The 16638-nt window shown below is 58.9% G+C and overlaps 8 protein-coding genes across 10 annotated transcripts in view; 4 read left to right on the top strand and 4 right to left on the bottom strand.

Moving 5' to 3' along the window:
• The window catches only part of H310_11492 (hypothetical protein), a 3707-nt gene extending 2315 nt beyond the window's left edge, over positions 1 to 1392 (top strand). The window contains exons 4-8 of the mRNA XM_008878195.1: positions 22 to 189; positions 239 to 460; positions 506 to 721; positions 773 to 892; positions 942 to 1392. Coding sequence (XP_008876417.1) covers positions 22 to 189; positions 239 to 460; positions 506 to 721; positions 773 to 892; positions 942 to 974 — 759 coding nt within the window. The 3' untranslated portion in view covers positions 975 to 1392. The remainder of the gene's footprint in view (positions 1 to 21; positions 190 to 238; positions 461 to 505; positions 722 to 772; positions 893 to 941) is intronic.
• On the bottom strand, positions 859 to 1400 carry H310_11491 (hypothetical protein). The gene has a single exon (XM_008878194.1). The coding sequence runs from the start codon at positions 1349 to 1351 to the stop codon at positions 1013 to 1015; it is 339 nt and encodes a 112-aa protein (XP_008876416.1). The 5' UTR covers positions 1352 to 1400; the 3' UTR covers positions 859 to 1012.
• Positions 1401 to 1466: 66 nt separating this feature from the next.
• On the top strand, positions 1467 to 3126 carry H310_11490 (hypothetical protein). The gene is made up of 3 exons (XM_008878193.1): positions 1467 to 2108; positions 2156 to 2196; positions 2257 to 3126. The coding sequence occupies exons 1-3, from the start codon at positions 1495 to 1497 to the stop codon at positions 2682 to 2684; spliced, it is 1083 nt and encodes a 360-aa protein (XP_008876415.1). The 5' UTR covers positions 1467 to 1494; the 3' UTR covers positions 2685 to 3126.
• On the bottom strand, positions 2664 to 6239 carry H310_11489. Of its 2 annotated transcripts, XM_008878191.1 has the most exons (10): positions 5734 to 6239; positions 5524 to 5686; positions 5239 to 5475; positions 4975 to 5186; positions 4770 to 4928; positions 4486 to 4719; positions 4019 to 4444; positions 3588 to 3961; positions 3075 to 3536; positions 2664 to 3026 (listed from the first exon to the last, which is right to left on the bottom strand). In XM_008878191.1, the coding sequence occupies exons 1-10, from the start codon at positions 6172 to 6174 to the stop codon at positions 2723 to 2725; spliced, it is 3012 nt and encodes a 1003-aa protein (XP_008876413.1). In that variant the 5' UTR covers positions 6175 to 6239; the 3' UTR covers positions 2664 to 2722. The 2 variants fall into 2 exon arrangements, with proteins under 2 accessions (XP_008876413.1, XP_008876414.1); XM_008878192.1 differs by lacking the exons at positions 5239 to 5475; positions 5524 to 5686; positions 5734 to 6239 and having other exon boundaries at positions 4975 to 5228.
• A 30-nt stretch (positions 6240 to 6269) lies between these two features.
• H310_11488 (hypothetical protein) lies at positions 6270 to 10772 on the top strand. The gene is made up of 4 exons (XM_008878190.1): positions 6270 to 6903; positions 6950 to 7190; positions 7255 to 8559; positions 8611 to 10772. The coding sequence occupies exons 1-4, from the start codon at positions 6323 to 6325 to the stop codon at positions 10519 to 10521; spliced, it is 4038 nt and encodes a 1345-aa protein (XP_008876412.1). The 5' UTR covers positions 6270 to 6322; the 3' UTR covers positions 10522 to 10772.
• H310_11487 lies at positions 10518 to 13181 on the bottom strand. Of its 2 annotated transcripts, XM_008878188.1 has the most exons (10): positions 12885 to 13181; positions 12769 to 12840; positions 12660 to 12728; positions 12544 to 12612; positions 12426 to 12494; positions 12320 to 12382; positions 12208 to 12276; positions 11901 to 12157; positions 10928 to 11851; positions 10518 to 10879 (listed from the first exon to the last, which is right to left on the bottom strand). In XM_008878188.1, the coding sequence occupies exons 1-10, from the start codon at positions 13112 to 13114 to the stop codon at positions 10626 to 10628; spliced, it is 2076 nt and encodes a 691-aa protein (XP_008876410.1). In that variant the 5' UTR covers positions 13115 to 13181; the 3' UTR covers positions 10518 to 10625. The 2 variants fall into 2 exon arrangements, with proteins under 2 accessions (XP_008876410.1, XP_008876411.1); XM_008878189.1 differs by having other exon boundaries at positions 12544 to 12728.
• Positions 13182 to 13274: 93 nt separating this feature from the next.
• H310_11486 (hypothetical protein) lies at positions 13275 to 14952 on the top strand (the record flags this gene model as incomplete). Its single annotated transcript, XM_008878187.1, has 7 exons — positions 13275 to 13711; positions 13764 to 13827; positions 13887 to 14158; positions 14204 to 14219; positions 14273 to 14455; positions 14501 to 14575; positions 14632 to 14952. The coding sequence occupies 7 exons, from the start codon at positions 13275 to 13277 to the stop codon at positions 14950 to 14952; spliced, it is 1368 nt and encodes a 455-aa protein (XP_008876409.1).
• Positions 14953 to 15116: 164 nt separating this feature from the next.
• Positions 15117 to 16594, bottom strand: H310_11485 (hypothetical protein; the record flags this gene model as incomplete). Its single annotated transcript, XM_008878186.1, has 6 exons — positions 15117 to 15196; positions 15253 to 15571; positions 15632 to 15706; positions 15751 to 15816; positions 15864 to 16460; positions 16505 to 16594. The coding sequence occupies 6 exons, from the start codon at positions 16592 to 16594 to the stop codon at positions 15117 to 15119; spliced, it is 1227 nt and encodes a 408-aa protein (XP_008876408.1).
• Between the last annotated feature and the right edge of the window lie 44 nt (positions 16595 to 16638).

Raw genomic sequence — 16638 nt, 5'->3', positions numbered from 1 at the left:
GACAACGTCCGCCGGTTGCAGGGGGACGTCGTCGCGTTGCGGGAATCGCGGGCCAAGGCGTGGTGGTACCACCGCGAATTGACGGTCGAGAAAGAGATCAATGCGAGTTTGCACAAGCAAATGCACGTGCAGCGATCCCAAATCCTCGCGTTTGAAAAGGAACGGCGCAAGTGGGAACATGAACTGCAGGTGCGATGGACGGCGTGCCGACGACCTCGATCGATGCTTGCCGTGGTAGAGACGTATCTCCAAGTACGCGACGGACAGAAAGGCGTCGAGCGAGCTAAATATGGAGTTGCACACTCAAGTCGAAGCGCTGGAGCTCAAGGTTCAAGACGCGGACGACCAGCTCAGGGCGATGACGGCATCCAGCGCTGAACTGGAAGGCACAGTGGATGACCTCCGGCGGCGAACAGCGCACACGCAACAGTTGGAACGCCACGTCGAGGAGCTCAAAATGGTTTTGCCCATGGAATGAATATCGACCTAACGAACACGACGGTAGCAATTGGCCGAGTGGGACCAGCGGCACGCGGCCGAACTCGATCGGCAAACCCAACTACACGCGAAAGAGATTGACGACCTCAAATTCACGTGGAGTATTGCGCTGGACAAGTACCGATCCACGGCGCAGCCAGTCTGTGTACCGCCGCATGGACCGGTCGAAGGTAGCCACGACGAGAAGCGCGTTGCCGAGTTGGAGAAGGCGCTCAAGCAAAAGGTTTGTTTTGTGTGGTGAAAGTGGAGCGCTGACGTAGCGGGGATGACAAAGGACCAAGTCATTCAAGTACTCAAGGCCATGCTCGAGCGACAGCAAACCACCGCCGAGGACAAGATCACCTTGGCCAACAGCAAGTACGACCACGTGAAAGCCATCAACTTAGCATTGCAAGTAAGGGGTCGATCTCGATTGCATGCCTCGACTGACTTGCATGCTACAGAGGAAAGTCATGGCGTCGCAAATGCATTCATAGCGTCCAGCAGTGCGCCTATCCGACAACAACGGCAACGTTTATTGAGAACGAATGTTGTACTGGGCCTGCCACGCGTTCGCTGCCGCTTCCTTTTGCTTTAGCAGGTCCGCGACTTGCACGATGAGTTTTTGGATTCCCTCGGCGTTGCTGGCCACGGCCGGCAATACTTCTGCTACGGTGCGCTCGACGAGGACGCCGCCCACCATACGGAACGCACGGCGGGAGCCGTCGTATCCCTTCAACGTGTCTGCCACGCGTTGATGTTCATGGAGCTCCAGTTCCAGCTCGGCATGCTTCTCGGCAAGTTGCCGCACTTCGTTCCTCATGCCTTTGTACGTGGCAATCACTTGCTGCTCGTTCAGCTGCGCTTCCGCCATCGCTCCGTCGGTGCTTGATGGAAAGAGAGATGAATTCCTGCCAGTCAGAATGCTGCAATGGACAATGGCGTCCGGATAACCCTCGTACGGAAAGTGTGAGGACAACGATCTTTTCCAGGAACGGACACCACGGCGAGCGTGTGATGGGAGGTCCTGGCTGCGTGAGACCGACCGCCGTCGGCATCCTTGTGGCGCTGCTCATGAACGCATGCGCTGAGGAGCGAGACTTCCGGTACAAGGACAATGCTAAGCAATACGTGACTCCCGACAACGCGACGCGGCTGGAGCGCAGACTCGGCACGAATTTGCCGGCGCTACAGTTGGTGTCACTGCACACAAGTCCCGACGCAGAGCAATTGAGAGTCCTGTGTTGGGTCAACACGTTCAACATGACACACGACCGTGCAAGAGCAATCAAGTCCACATGGGGCCGCCGGTGCGACAAACTGCTCTTCATGAGCAATGTCGAAGACCCGACGATTCCGACGGTCCGAGTCGTGGCACCGCCCACGCACGAGCACTTGTGGCAAAAGCACCGCTACGTCGTTCGAGTTCTCGCCCGAGAATTCGATCCCGCATCGTACGACTGGATTTTCAAATGCGACGACGACTCGTACGTGATTATGGACAACTTGAAGTACTTTCTCGCGCGGCAAGATCGAGACAGGCCCGCGATTTTTGGGCACAGGATGACGCTGCAGCCTTGGATCATGCATGAAGCGTTTGGGGATCCAACCGCCATGCCGCGCTCGTACAGGTTCGTCCGCCATCTCTCGCGTCAACCCAGCGTCACACTGTCCACAGGCACTTTCTCGATAAAGTGACACAAGCCACGCAAGACCAAGGTGGGTGGGTGAACCGTCCCCAGGGCACTTGGATCGAGACATGACAGTGACTGTGCGCAGGTGGGCTGTACTATACCCCCGGCGGCGCTGGCTACGCCTTCAATGGCGCGTACCTCGCTCGTCTCCATGACGTGCTGGACGACCCATTCTGCATCCCGCACGCCGTCGTTCCCGACGACTGGGCCGTGTCGTTTTGCATGCTGCATGAACACGTTGCTCCGAGAGACACCCGCGACCGCCATGGCCGCGAGCGATTCCACCAGTACTCGCCCGAGCAAGTGTACTTTTGGCCCGACGACCCGGACGACTACGATCACACAATGTTCGACTCGATCTGGGACGCGCAAAACTGGTACTCGGACCACGTCGGGATCGGATGGAAGAACGGCACCGAGTGCTGCGCGAGGGATTCGATCGTATTTCACTACGTCGACGACATGGCGGCGGTCGACGCGTTCTTTTACGGCGGCGGCGTCGCCATGACCTGACAAAATGCATTTGGATGGCCATAACGCGTGAAAACAGATTATCGCAACCTAGTCGTGACAACGGGCGCGTCCGAGTACCCGTGCAGGTCAAAGTCGCCGTGGTGCGGATCAAACGTCGACGGGATCGCCAAGTAGAACCCTCGCGGAAACTGGGCGGCCGGCGTGCGGACGCCGCACGCGCTGTTTGTATACGACCCTTTCGCGGACGTGACAAAGGCCGTGGTCGGGTTGCAATGGGGATCGTGCAGCTGGCCCGTCGACGTGCATGGGTACAGCGACACGTTGATCGTTGACGACGCCGCGCCACGTTGGCGCAATCGAAAAAAGAGCTGGCACGTTGCCCTGCACACACATCATGGTTGGCCTCGTTGCAATCGTTGCTGGACGTACATGACGTGCACGAGAAACTGCGGGTTGTCGAGGTAGTGGCCATAGTTGGAGCACCCCGCGGCCGTGCCAACCTCCACATTCCACTTGCCGCTGCACACAAACGGAATCATGTTGTGGCCTTCTGGCGGCAACGTAAGCACTTGAAAGGCCGCCGACGTTGCCGCCACCGTCAGCGAAAACGACCCGGTTCGATGCGGCTCGAATGTCGACGCCACGATGGTGTACGTCCCGGCTTCGACGGCTTCGACTTCCATGTAGCAAAACCCAGGGCGGTACTCGCCCGACTGCGCGCGCACACTCTTCTTGGACACGGACCCGATGCGCTGTCCGTCGCCACGAACAAGACGCAAGTTGATCGCGAGCTCGACGGCGGGCGGCGCTTCCAGCGTCAGCAGCATGCGCTCGATCGACGCGTCGTCGATCACGAGTTGGTACTGCGGGTTGTTGACAAACGTCGCATGCCTATCCAATATGACGCCAAAACGTGACGCCATTGTGTGCAATCTCTCGTACTTGGGACTCCCGCCCGCCGTGTCGGTTGTCCACGCATCCATGACGTGGATGCGGTGGGGCGGCGGCTCCGGCGCCGTCGTGAGCTCGAATGGACCCTCGGTCGAGAACACCGAGATCGTGTAATCGAGCGGCGCGAGCTTCTCGTACTGCGACGCGACCAAGATGAATGTCGTCGGTCCGTCCGCCGTGAGCTCGACGTCGACGCACGTCAGCGAGTGCGGGTTGTTGCTGTACGTCCCGCGCGCAAACGCGTTGTTTGGGTAGTACACGCGGCTTCGCTGCTTGTACACGTGCAGCGCCAAAAACGGCTGCACCGTCGTCGGCGCCTCGACGGCCGTGACATGGCGCGATAGAAGGATCCACACCGAGAACGGCTACACGTCAACGACGACGATGACGTCGGCACGAAGAACGAGAGCAGCACGACGTACCTTGGTCTTGCGATCGAGGGTGGGAAATGTCAGCGCGTACTGCGGGTTGTACCCGAGGTTGTACGTGTCGTTTTCGGGGCCGCCGTCGACCGGCCAGTGCTTGTGCATGGTGAAGCGGTACCGAAACAGGTCGGGGTTCCAGTTGAGGAAGAGCGCGCTAAAGTACGTCTGCACCGACGCAAAGTCGATCCAAAACAGCCCGTCGTCACGCGTGTGCCGCCGCCGCCGCCGCGACGCGTCCCCATCATCCAAGCCGAGTTCGCGGTCGAGGTCGGGTGTCCACCGATCGACGTCGTCCATGCCGTACGGACCGCGCCACCGCTTTCGATTCCACGGGTTTTTCACCAACAGCAGACGAGTCGACGTTGTTTCGACCACGTTGAGCACCGCGTACGCGTGCGATGGCACGAGGCCGACTTGCTTTGCCTACCACGCAGTCACGTCACAATGTGGTTTGCGCCACCTACCACGGCCTTGGGCAAGTCCCCTGTCGCGATCGTAATGAGGCAGTCGCCAAAGTTGTGCGCCGACATGAGCCGTTGCCACACCATGTCGGCCGACGTGTCGCCGCCGCCTGGGTCGGCAAACGAAATCGTTTCCGGGATCCATCCCGTGAGCGCAAACACGTCGATGCCCGAGTTGCTTCCAGGAAAGTCGTACCCGCCATTCACCTTCAAGTACGCTTTCTCGATGATGCTGACCTGCATGCACACAACGGTCAAGATGCCGCCACGATCGCGATCGTTCGTACCCACAGTTCGTTCGATTCGGTCGTGCACGAGCACAGGAGCGAGCCAGAGTGTCCCAGCGGCAAGTAATCGTCGACAACCACGCGTCGTGGGACGCCGTTCGCCCACAGCTTGACCACGTACTTCCCGCCTGGGTTGACAATGGGCGCGCCGTTTGGATCCTACACGCGCGTCCGTGAAACAGGCACCGATGCAAACGACAACGACCTGGGGAAAAATGATGTTCGTGATGAGCTGCTTGTGGAAGCGCATCTCGTACGCTGCCGTGATGCACAGCGACGCGACAAACGAGCAGTCGGTCACAACGTCCTGGACGATCACGTACGGCGAGATCTGCGACACCATGCGGGGCGGCGCCGTGCCGTACTCGGACGGCCGGACCCACTTGGCGAGTTTTTCCAACTGCTTGGACGACATGCCTGCATGACGCGGCGCGTTTAGGACCGAGCATGGTGGTCGGCAATGGCGTACTCAAGAGCCCGTCGGGGTCGGTAAACGCTTCGGTCGTGTCAAACTTTTCGTCGGACGCAATCCACGGCTGAAACAACCGACCGTTGATGACAGATGATCGCCGGAGGACGTCGACTTCTTCGGCCGTGTATTTGGCCAGCGGCGCCACGTCGGATGCCGCCACGTGGCCCGGATCGTGGGGGATCGCGTGCTGCTGGTGGTGTAGCGAGGTTGCATCCGGTACCTTGCGTTTCACTTCTACATGGCGCAGTGAGGTGCACGAGAGTGTATGATCCATGCGGGTACTCGCGTAGTCGACGTGGAACAGCAGGTCTGCTTCCATCATCAAGTCTTCCATTTCGAGCTCGTGATCTTGATTCTTGAGCGTCGTGATGCGATCGATGAGACGTTCTACTTTGCGCCGGATGCACTGGCACGCGTCGTCAGGAACGGACTTGTCGCGCAGCATCTGGTCCAGCACGTTGAGCGCCGATTTGGTCGCGGCGGTCGACGCACCTCCATAAACTCGTCAGCGGCTCTCATGTACGCATCCATCACAACGGGAAGCGCAACGTTGCGCATGGCTTCTGTTGATGCAGCCTCTTGTTCCAGCCGAGTCGCGTACAGCCATCGAGGATCGGCCGTGAGTGCATCTGGCAGCCGACCGTCGTCGTCTGTCGTGGATTCTGGACGCGGACGAGAACACACTTCTGCATGTGGAATCGCAGGCACGTCGTTGCCACTCCGAAGATCCTGTATGCGCTGCTGAAAGTCTTGGATGTGTTCGTGCAGCAGCGTCCGCTTCGACAACGACTCGACCGACGCAAGGCGGGTAAACAATTGCACGGCCTGTTCAAAGTGTTGGATTGCCAGCGCTGCGTCGTTTCCCGATTCGGCCGCATGGCCGTCCTCGGCAGCTTTGAATGCTTGCTCGTACAGGACGTTCACGCGGCTCATGCAAGGATTCCGCGGCGGCGGCGGCGGCGCAGGAGGAGTGCGGAGAGAGTGGCGTACGTTTGGAGAGTGAGAGTCGAGAGTGCCAAAAGTGTGGGGTCGTGAGTGTCGGTCGGCAAAGTTGTTCCGGGACCCATCGCGCTAGGCCATCATGGGGATTCCGCGCTTCTACCGATGGATAAGCGAGCGCTACCCGCAGATCAACCAGCAGATCAGCGATGTGTCGTTGCTGCCGGAGTTTGACAACCTGTACTTGGACTTGAACGGCATTGTGCATCAATGCACCCACCCGATCGACCAGGAAGTGAGCGAAGAGATGGGCGAGGCGCACTACATCCCGGCCATCTTTGCGTACATCGACCGGATTGTGACGCAAATCGTGAAGCCAAAGAAGCTCTTGTTCCTGGCCGTGGATGGCGTCGCGCCTCGAGCCAAGCTGAACCAGCAACGGAGTCGTCGGTTTCGTGCGGGCAAGGACTTGTACGAAAAGCGGCTGAAGGAAGCGAACGACGGGGACGAGTCGCCGAGAGCCCTGTTCGACTCGAACTGCATCACCCCCGGGACAGAGTTCATGTATCGTTTGTCGAGCCACCTGCAGTACTTCATTCGGAAAAAGCTCAAGGACGACCCGTCGTGGCGCAACTTGACCGTGATCTTCTCCGGCCAGGAAGTGCCCGGCGAAGGCGAACACAAGATCGTCGAGTACATCCGCCGCACCAAGATGCAGCCAGGGTATATCTCTCTTGCCATCCCCATCGACTCACGCACGTGTGCATAGGTACCCCCCCAACGTCCGCCATTGCATGTACGGGTCGGACGCGGACTTGATGCTCCTCGGTGTCATGACGCACGAGCCGCACTTCACGCTCGTCCGTGAAGTGGTCCAATTTGGCAGCGGGTCGCGGAAGCCAGACAACTCGGCCAAGAAGATCGTGGCGCGCCAGACCAAGGAGCAGCAGTGGCAGTTGGTGCACTTGAGTCTCTTTCGGCAGTACTTGAGCATCGAGTTGCATGTCCCGGTAGGGAAATCCCCTCCGTCTGCAACGATCGTCTTTGTGACCAACAACGCGGGGTTGACGTTAGGTCGACTGGTTTGATGCCGAACGCGCGCTCGACGACTTTATCTTTCTCACGTTTTTGCTCGGCAACGATTTCATTCCGCACAGTCCGACACTCGACATCTCGGAGGACGCGATCGCACTCATGCTGACGGTGTACCGGGACCTGCTTCCCCAGTGGGGGGATTTTCTCACAGACAGCGGCGTGCTGCGCCATCCCGAGCACCTCGAAACGCTGTGCCGCGCCATCGGCGACATGGAAGAAGCCATCTTGACCAAGCGCGTCGACGACGAAAAAAAGTTTCGCGATCGCAAGCGGTATGGCAACGGGTACGGCCGCAGCGGGTCGTCACCGACTCATCCACACGAGCAAGAACTCGACGATGACGACGACGAATTCGATCGCAATTTGGTCGCCGCAATGGCTGCGGCGGACGCGCCAGCGCTAGACGATGCCGTCGTCGTCCTCAGCGGCAGCCCCGCGTTCCAAGCCACGAAATGGGCATACTACGCTGCCAAGTTTGGAGTGCGCGACACCATGCCCGACCTCCTCATGGACATCAAAGTAGCGTACGTGGAAGCGCTCGTGTGGTGCGCGGGGTATTATTTTCAAGGCGTGCCGTCGTGGAGTTGGTTCTACCCGTTCCATTACTCGCCGATGCTGTCGGACTTGACTGACATCGCTGCGATCGTGCGACGGATTGAATTTGACATGGGCGCGCCATTCCTGCCGTTCCAGCAACTTTTGTCGACGCTGCCGCCGACCAGTGCGTCGCTCGTGCCGCCGGCCTACCAGCACCTCATGGTCGACCCGACCTCGCCGATCGCGCACTTTTACCCGATCCAATTCGACATTGACATGAACGGCAAACGGAACGAGTGGGAAGGCGTCAACTTGCTGCCGTTCATCGATGCGAGCCTGCTTGTCGACGCGATCGCGGCGCACTGCCCAGACGCGCATTTGACCGACCTCGAACGGGTGCGAAACCAAGCGGGGTCCGCGTACATGTTTTCGTACGACGTGGGCGCGATGGACACGGTGCATTCGACGCTGCCGGGGGTGCTGGACGACATTCCGTTGTCTCATTCACGGATGGACGTGTACACGCTGCCGCCACGGACCAACTTTCGCTGCACCCTCACGGACGGCGTCGAGATGCCGCTGGCGGGCTTTCCGTCGCTGTATTCGGTGCCCGTCGTCGAGTCGGCGCTGCGCGATGTCGGCGTCAATTGCTTTGGCATGAGCTCCAAGAAGAAAACGCTCGTGCTGCGTGTGGCGCCGCGGGATGCGTTGACGCTAGACCAAGCCAAGCCGCTTCTCGGCACCACCGTACATGAATCCCACGTGTCGATCGCTGCAAACACACTCACGCGGCGCTAGGTGTTTGTGAATTATCCAAACTTGCACGAAGCGCGGGTCGTCGGTGTGAGCACGGTCCACGGGATGTGCCAGCTCTCTTTCCCCGACGGCGCTATCACCGTCGACGAGCACCCCCCCGCCAAGCAAATCGAGTGGACCAAGCACGCCATCGACGAAAGCTGTCGCTATTTGAATGGCCGAGGGATGCCAGGCACGGGCGGCGTCATGATTGGGGACGTGACGTGCTTTTTGCACGTGCAAGTGTTGCAGGGCATGGTCGTTGACGAGTCGACCGGCGCGACGCGCAAGAAATTTGGCCATGTCCAGGTCAAGATTCCGTACCAATTGGCAGTGCTCGACCACCACCTCGTGGACGTCCGCTTCCAGGAGACCGCGGCGCTCGCGACGCCCGAGAGATTTCCGATTCACGCGGCCGTCGTGCTGCTCCACGGCCCGTCCAGAGGGTTGACCGGCGTCGTCGTTGGTCACCATGAAGACACGGTCACTGTCAAAGTCCCGAACGCGGCTCCCGAGCCCCCGTTTGGTTACGCCATAGCTCACGCCATCTCGGACAAGTACTACTCGAGCTATGTGATCGGCCAGAAGCTCGGGATTTCACCAGGCACACTCGGTCGCATTACGGGCTCGCTGCTGGTAAACCCTGGGCGGTACGACATCGGGCTCAACATGAAGTACAAGAAGGAGCTGACTCTGGCGGGGTACTGCCGCTACCAGTCCAAGGCGCCTGCGGCGGACGAGGTTGCCGCATGGACGACCGGGGACAGCGTATCGATTGTCGGGAGCGACGCCGCTGGCGACGGCCATGAGCACGACGGGGTGTGGGAGTACAGCGACAAGGCGTTTTACACGATCCTGGCGTACCAGCGCAAGTTTCCTCGAGTGTTTTCGGCGCTGGACAAGCTTCCGTACGCGCCCGTGTACGATGGCACGACGTTCTTGGGGGTGCCGCTGGCGGCCGTGAAGAGCGTCCTCGAAAGCATCAAGACGTGGCTCACCCAGCTCGACATTGCCCCGCTGCCGCTGATCCCGATCTCGTCCGAGACGGTGCCCCGCGCCGCGATCAAGGCCATTGAAAAGGCCAGCGACACGCTGGCTCACCACGTTTTCGACCACGTGGTGGTGGAGGTCGAGCCGACGGCGCTGTTTCGACGCGTCGAGTCCAACTACGACCTGTCGTCGTCGGCGTTTGTGCACGGCGTGCCGCGACTCGGCGACCGCGTCGTCAACTTGAGCGCCCGCGGCGTTCCGTTTGGCTTGCGCGGGACAGTCGTCGCCACGCATCAAGCGACGGCGTGTGTCGAAGTGGTGTTCGACACCAAGTTTAGCGGCGGCACGTCGCTCAGCGGAAGCTGCTCTCCGTATCGAGGCAAGCTCGTGCAGTGGGCGACGCTTTTGGTTGTGTCGACCCCTCCCGAGAAAACCACCCACACGCACCAACGCACCCCGACAAAGCAAGCCCCGGCTCCGACACAAGCCCCGGTGCCGCAAATCCAGGTCGAGACGACGGTCCCCCAGACGGCGCCGCCGCCTCGACCAGCTGCATCGCGTGTGCCAAACGTGGTGGCTCCACCGCCACCGTCCACCGACAAGATGCATTTGCTCCTCTCCAAATGGACCCAACAAACCAAGCCGACATCTTTCCACCAAGACCTGAATACCCCGGCCAACTCGATGGCGCAGTACTTTACAACGTTGCAAACTCGATCATCGCGCGCTCCGTTTTCAGGTGGACCGTCCCCGCTTCCGGCCGGTGCTCCATCCCAATTGTACAGTCAACCCCCCCTTCCTCCTGCCGACCGCCCAGCGCGGCAGCCAGCCGCGCCGACTGCCGCTCCTGTTAAAACCTCGAGCGGACTGCTGCGTCCTGCTCAAGTTCTGCAAGCCAAGCGTAGCAACGGCCCTCGGTCGTAGAAACACGCCGTCCATTGTGTCAGTAGCATGACCCAAAGATAATACACATGGGAGCGATCGATGCGATTTGCAAACCACACACGCAGACCAGTGCAAATATCGCGCTAGAGATCGTGGAGGAATTTGCCGATTTCAAACGAGATTTGCATGGCCGTCGGTCGGTTCGTCGGGTCCAAGTCGAGGCACCGCATCGCGAGGTCAAACACCCACCGCGGACACTCTGGCGTAAACGTTGGCTTGATTGAGCCGTTGATGACCTTGAGGATGACGGCGCCGTCGGCGACGGGATGGCCGTTCGCGGGATTTACATGGTCCACATACGGCGCATGGTGCGTGTCGAGCTCGGACAGGACCATCCCTGCCACCGCGGCCGTCAGCGGCAACCTTATCGAGCACGCTGCCTTACCGAACGAGTAAATGTCGGCGGATATAGTGTACCCCGCGTCCTGCAGCACCTCGGGCGCCATCCAACGAAATGTTCCGACGCCCATCGTCATCGTGGCCAAAATGTCCTCCTTCGACGTGCCAAAGTCGGTCAGTTTGGTTCCGTGGGTCGAATCCACGACGACGTTGCGCGATTTGATGTCTCGATGGATCACGTTTCGGGCGTGCAAGTACGCGAGGCCTTCCGCGATGCTGTGCATGTGGCGGTACTTTTGAACCCACGGAAACGCGGCGGCGGTGTGGGTGTCGAGGTAGTGTTTCAAGTCGCCGCCGTCCATGAACTCCATGACGCATTTCAGATCGGACGGGGCGGTCCAGCACGCCCCCACCACACGAACGATATACGGCGAATGGAACGATGCCATGAGTTGAATCTCGGCCACAAACGACTCGACATGGTGCGGGGTTACGCAAGTCGACAGCAGCGCCTTCACGGCGACGGCGTCCCCGCGAAACGATCCGGCCCACACGTTGGCAAACGCGCCAGTGCCCATGATGTCGTGCAGGTGGACGTCGCGCTCGTTCAGACGGATCGAGGCCAGCGCTCGCAGGTCGATGGAATCGCAGGTGTTGTCGCTCGGGCGCCGCACGGATGGCGTCTTGAATGGAGTGTACTGCGCTTGGGGGGTCGTGGGGTGCGGCGGCATGGATGATGGCACGTCGTCAACATTTGGTTGTTTGGGTCGACTGTCGCGATGTCGACGCCGCATGTACCAAAAGCACGCGAACCCCAGGACTGCCGCGACTCCAACAACGACACCAACCACCATGCCAGTATTCGACGGCGATGTCGGCGACGTGAGCATCGGTGGTTGGGTGGTGGTGGAGATGGCAGGTGCGGACGTGGATGGGGCGGGGGCGGACGTCGATGGCACGTCGATCGCGTCTGCAACCATGCAACTGAGCCGCGCAAACCACTCGGCGGCGACCCATACCTTTGACAACACAGACAGTGAACGCACTGGAAGACGAGGAGCGCAATGCCTTGTCTGGCCATAGCTCTTGGATCATCCCGTTGCGTGGACCGCAGTCAGCACCCGACGTCTTAATCGTGGTCGCTGTGGCGCCGTAACCCATGTAGTGGCGATACCCGTCGTCGGCCGCCGTCGTCGTGTACGGACGAAGCGAGTTGAGCGCCATGAATGTGCTGTTGTCCATGATCCATCGCGTGATCGTCAGCTCCGACACATCCCTTCACAGAACGAACACTCGGTCGCATCAACATGGACGAGCGAGACGTACACGTTTTCAATGGCCGAGCTGAAGCGAACCATGTCCATCGACTGCAGCATGTAGCACCCGTTGAGGTACCTACATGCAGCGTGAATGGTGGCACGAGCACGCATGGTCGTACACGAGGGTCATGTTGGTCCAGTTCAAGTTGGCAAAGCTCTTGTACCGATTGCCCTGGATGGACCTACGGACGTGGGTTCATGTGCCACACGTGAATGGACGCGTACAGTTTCGTGATCGATCGCGGAAGGGATTGCAATTCGTCGTTGGACGTTAGCGAGTTCGACGGGACAAACCTGACCCAGCAACGTTGGGGGAATGCCGTCGTCCAGGGAGTTCACGTACAGCATCTTGAGCTGGGACGGGAGCGGATACAAGTCGCTGATGTTTTTGATGCTGGCCAACGAGACGTTCCTGCCAAGAGCGTCAAGCGGTGAGCACGCGTCGTCGTCGAGGCGTACAATTTGATCAAGTTCGACGGCCATTGCTTTGGCTTGTATGGCGGGACGATTGTCAAGCCCCGGAATGCTCTACAAGACGATGAGCGTCATCCTGAACGAAATAACACACAGGTCCGTCAGTCGGTCGGGGAATTCTGCCATTTGCAAGTTGACCGTCGCCGGGCCACTGCCGTCGAAACCCCTGTTCGACGTAAGACGACGCGGCTCGAGTCAAAAGGACCTCACCAGGCCGTATACGTCGTAGAGATGTCCTTAAAGTAGCCGATGGCGTCCCAATACGACCCCGCGCTTTCAACCGCGCACGTCGTGCTGTCGACAACACACGTCTCGCTCCCGGATGGACATAGTGACTTGTCCGCGACGACGACTTTGGTTGCAGCAAGGGTAGAGTAGACACAAGCGGGCTCCACGGACACCATGGACCCGGCCACGAGCACGAGCACGATTGCCAGCATTGCTTGGGGTGTTCGATGATCCCGCCGCACGCAAATATGGTCGCGTCTGTGCAATTGTCTTCTCGCTGATGGCCTTTTTTTGTCGACTGATTTAGTAATACTGTTAGTAATTGCGGCCAGAATGGATAGGAATACTATCTAGGGTGGTGTGTGCCGCGCCATGCGCGAGATCTTCGACACGTTCCTGACGGACCCGGTCTTGCTGAGCGAAGACGTGTTCGCGCTGTGGCTCGAGGGACAGAACACATCGAATGCTTTGGAGATTCGCTTCCGGTCGTATGCCCACCCACCCCCTGTGTCGTCCACGTTGGACTATAGTGAAACAAACGAGCTGGACCAGTTGCGCGACTTGATTTGGCGGGACACTGTCGACCAGTACCGCCTCTTTGAGAAGCTCGAGATGTACTTGATGCAGCCGCTTCTCCTACGAACGCAGCTGCTGTTCCAAATACCACCATGGCAACAGCTCGAGATGACGGAAAAGTACTACGGGTTTGATGGAGCCGTCGTACGGAGGCTTCTGGGCAAGAAGCTCACGTCCCGCGCGCAGAAAGATTTGGACGAAGTGAGCGAGAACTCGCTTCGAACGCTGAAGAAGTCAGTATACAACCGAACGCGACGTTGTAGGGCTCTGACCATCCCGTCGTAGCTGTCGACGCCAGTTTGAAAACCTTCGTCGCGTGTATGTGTTCCTGGAAGAGAAGAATTTTCAGGTACATCTGCATCCGTACACGCCCCCCCCCGCATTTGATGGGTCCGATGACGTGCGTAGGGTCCGCTCACTCGGCTCATCTGCGAACAGTTTTTGATCTCGGAGAAGCTGGCGGCCAAGTATGCGTGCGTGGTGTTTTTGCTGCATGGGCGCTTCGAAGTGCATCCGTCGCACAAGCTCGTGGGATTTTTGTCTTGGCACGACGTGCAGTTCTTTGCCGCACTGCTCATGGGCCATTGGGTCGCTCCATCGACCAAACGACATCACCACTCGAAACTCGACGCCGCCGCCTCGGTGAAACCTCTGTCGTTTTCTGTGCTCACCGAGAGCTCGTCGCTCCTGTGTTTACGGCGGCATCGCCGAGGCGACGAAATGAGCTCGACGCTTTCCAACGTCCGTGCATGCGTGGTCATGACGCAGCGTCGACTCAGTAAAACCCCACGTAGGACGGGCACTCGTCGCTCGACTGGCCCAACTTGGCCTTCCTCGAAGCCCGCGTCACGCCCATGAGTGCCCGCGCATGCGTCGGCGTCGATCTCAACCAGCGCATGACCAACTCATTGCGAGATTTGAAGGCGCACTTTTTGAACGATGCCGACACCCTCAACGAGTATCGCAACCTCGTCATGGTGCGTTTCTCGAGTGAATCTCCTCTCGTGACGACGTTGTTCTAGTCGGTGTTGCAAGTGTCGTTGCACGGCAATCAACTGGAGCACCTGGGGCTGAAAATGCTGGTCGTGATTCGTGGGGTACGCACCGCAGCGTCGTCGTTGTCGCGGCCGACCGTGCGGTGGTTGCTTTGTAGCTGTTGGCGATCGGGGCCGGTTTGTCCCAGCCCAAGGAACTCAAAGACTTGATCGAAGACCTTGTCGATGCGGCCGGGATCGTGTTCAAGGACTCCAAGCTCCGCCTCGATGACATCGACGTCATCTTTTCAGCGTTGATCGAGTGGGGACGTCGACTCGCGATTCTCGGTGGACTGATTCGTGGTGTGCCTAGTTCTCTCGGCTCGATTGACGTGTGGTATTTGAATGCGGACGACACGCGGCTGCACTTGCTCGCGAGCTGGGAATTGTTCCTCAGCGTGTGCCGGGCCATTCTCGTTACAATTTATGACCGCATCTAAGTGCTCCAAGGCTTGGCCACGACGTCGGACGCCGGTGCCTCCAGCAGCACTTTGTCTGCATCGCTCGACAACTTGTCTTCAATCTCTCGGATCCCTGGCACCCTACCAATCCCATCGGAAAAGTGCATTGAAAAAGGAAAATGAGTGGTGCGACAAGGCCAGCCTTACGGGTCTCCCTTCTTGATCAAGTTCACAACCTCCGTGAACGACGCGGGGTACGTTGGTTCTGGCTGTGCCGTCCGTGCTAGAACAGCACACGCTTGAATCGAGTGCACGTTGGAGAAAAGGGGGTGACCCTACCGCTCGTACATTCGTCCTGGCCCTTCAACTTGTTGAGAAATGTCGCCAAGTTGCTCGGGGGAGAGTCTGTAGTGGAGTCTTGCACGACTGGGGACGGGGGCTGTGGACCGCTTGGCTGGACACTATTGAGCAGCTGTCGGCGCGCACACTCGGCCAACGAATCGGACGATGGCGTCGGTGACATGGCATTCTCGAACGCATGGCTTGCAGCTTTCAAAATGTCGACAAACTTGTCCAAGGCAGGCGCCGCGTGCCACTTCCACTCAAAGTTCATGCCTGCTTTCTCAAACCCAATGCTCGTGAGCAGGACGTCGTAATGCTACAGCGCAAGAAACACACTTTGCACACATTCACCAAACAAACAGGCGAGATCTGGTACCACAAGCCGCTCGATCTTTTGCTTGAAATTCGCATTTCCAGTCGCAATGCGGCGGTAGCGAGGGACTTCAGGATGCTACAACACATTTGGACCTGTATCCAACAAAGCCCAACGCCTACCTCGACCAAATTCTTCGTGTACATGAGCAGCACCGCTCCAGCTTGCTTGATAACATCGGTGGAATTCTAAACAAATGCACTACAGCAGACTGGCCATGTGCACAAGTCGTTACGTCGCGCGCGACAAGGTCCAAGGCGTCCAGCAGCTTTTGAACCTGCTCGTGGAATTCGGTGGCGCTATCATGCGCATCACGTGACGTGATATCGGTTGAGGTCGCTGTCGTTTGGGCAGCATTGCTCGCACCCCCCTGCGAGACCTCCTTGGTGTCGTCCAAGTGACTTAGCTTCACCTTCAAGGCTGCGATTTCAGCTTGGAGTTTCGCAATCTCACGCGCGTGCTCGATTTGTTCGACAGACTGCACCCGACGAGACTTGGTCTCGTCTTGGAGGAGCTGGACAACTTTGCGAAGTTCGTCCGTCTGAGCTTCCAGAGCAAGCTCCAGTGGCGATTTGGCTGGTTGGGGTACCACGGCGTCGCTGCCATCACTTGACACGTCGTCGTTGCGCAGGAACCTCCACAGAACACCCATCAACGTGGCCGTACTTATCACTGGGAATAAGAAGGACCACGCGAAGGACAGCATGGACTGGGGTGGTCCGGGTGCCGCGAGGGGGGTCGCTTGGTGGTGCTGCTCTATTGCAGCGTTAATCTCTGCCCTGGACAAGCCTTTTTTCTCCAAGAATGCCAAGCGCTCGGAAAGAGGTGTTGCCTGCAAACGAACCATCATACTCTGGCGCATGTCGAAGGGTCTACCTGGACGTCAGGATGGCTCAAGAATCGCACGCCGCTCCTGATCTTCTCCAAGTCATGCGATGCTGGCACCTCCTTGGCGTGCTCCGACATGGTCAAATTGGAATACAGAAGTCGATCAAGAAAGTCAACATACG

The sequence above is a fragment of the Aphanomyces invadans genome, assembly GCF_000520115.1.
Source record: "Aphanomyces invadans strain NJM9701 unplaced genomic scaffold supercont1.32, whole genome shotgun sequence".
NCBI lineage: Eukaryota > Oomycota > Saprolegniomycetes > Saprolegniales > Verrucalvaceae > Aphanomyces > Aphanomyces invadans.
Note: the sequence above shows the minus strand (reverse complement) of the source record. Positions and strands in the feature narration are given on the sequence as shown.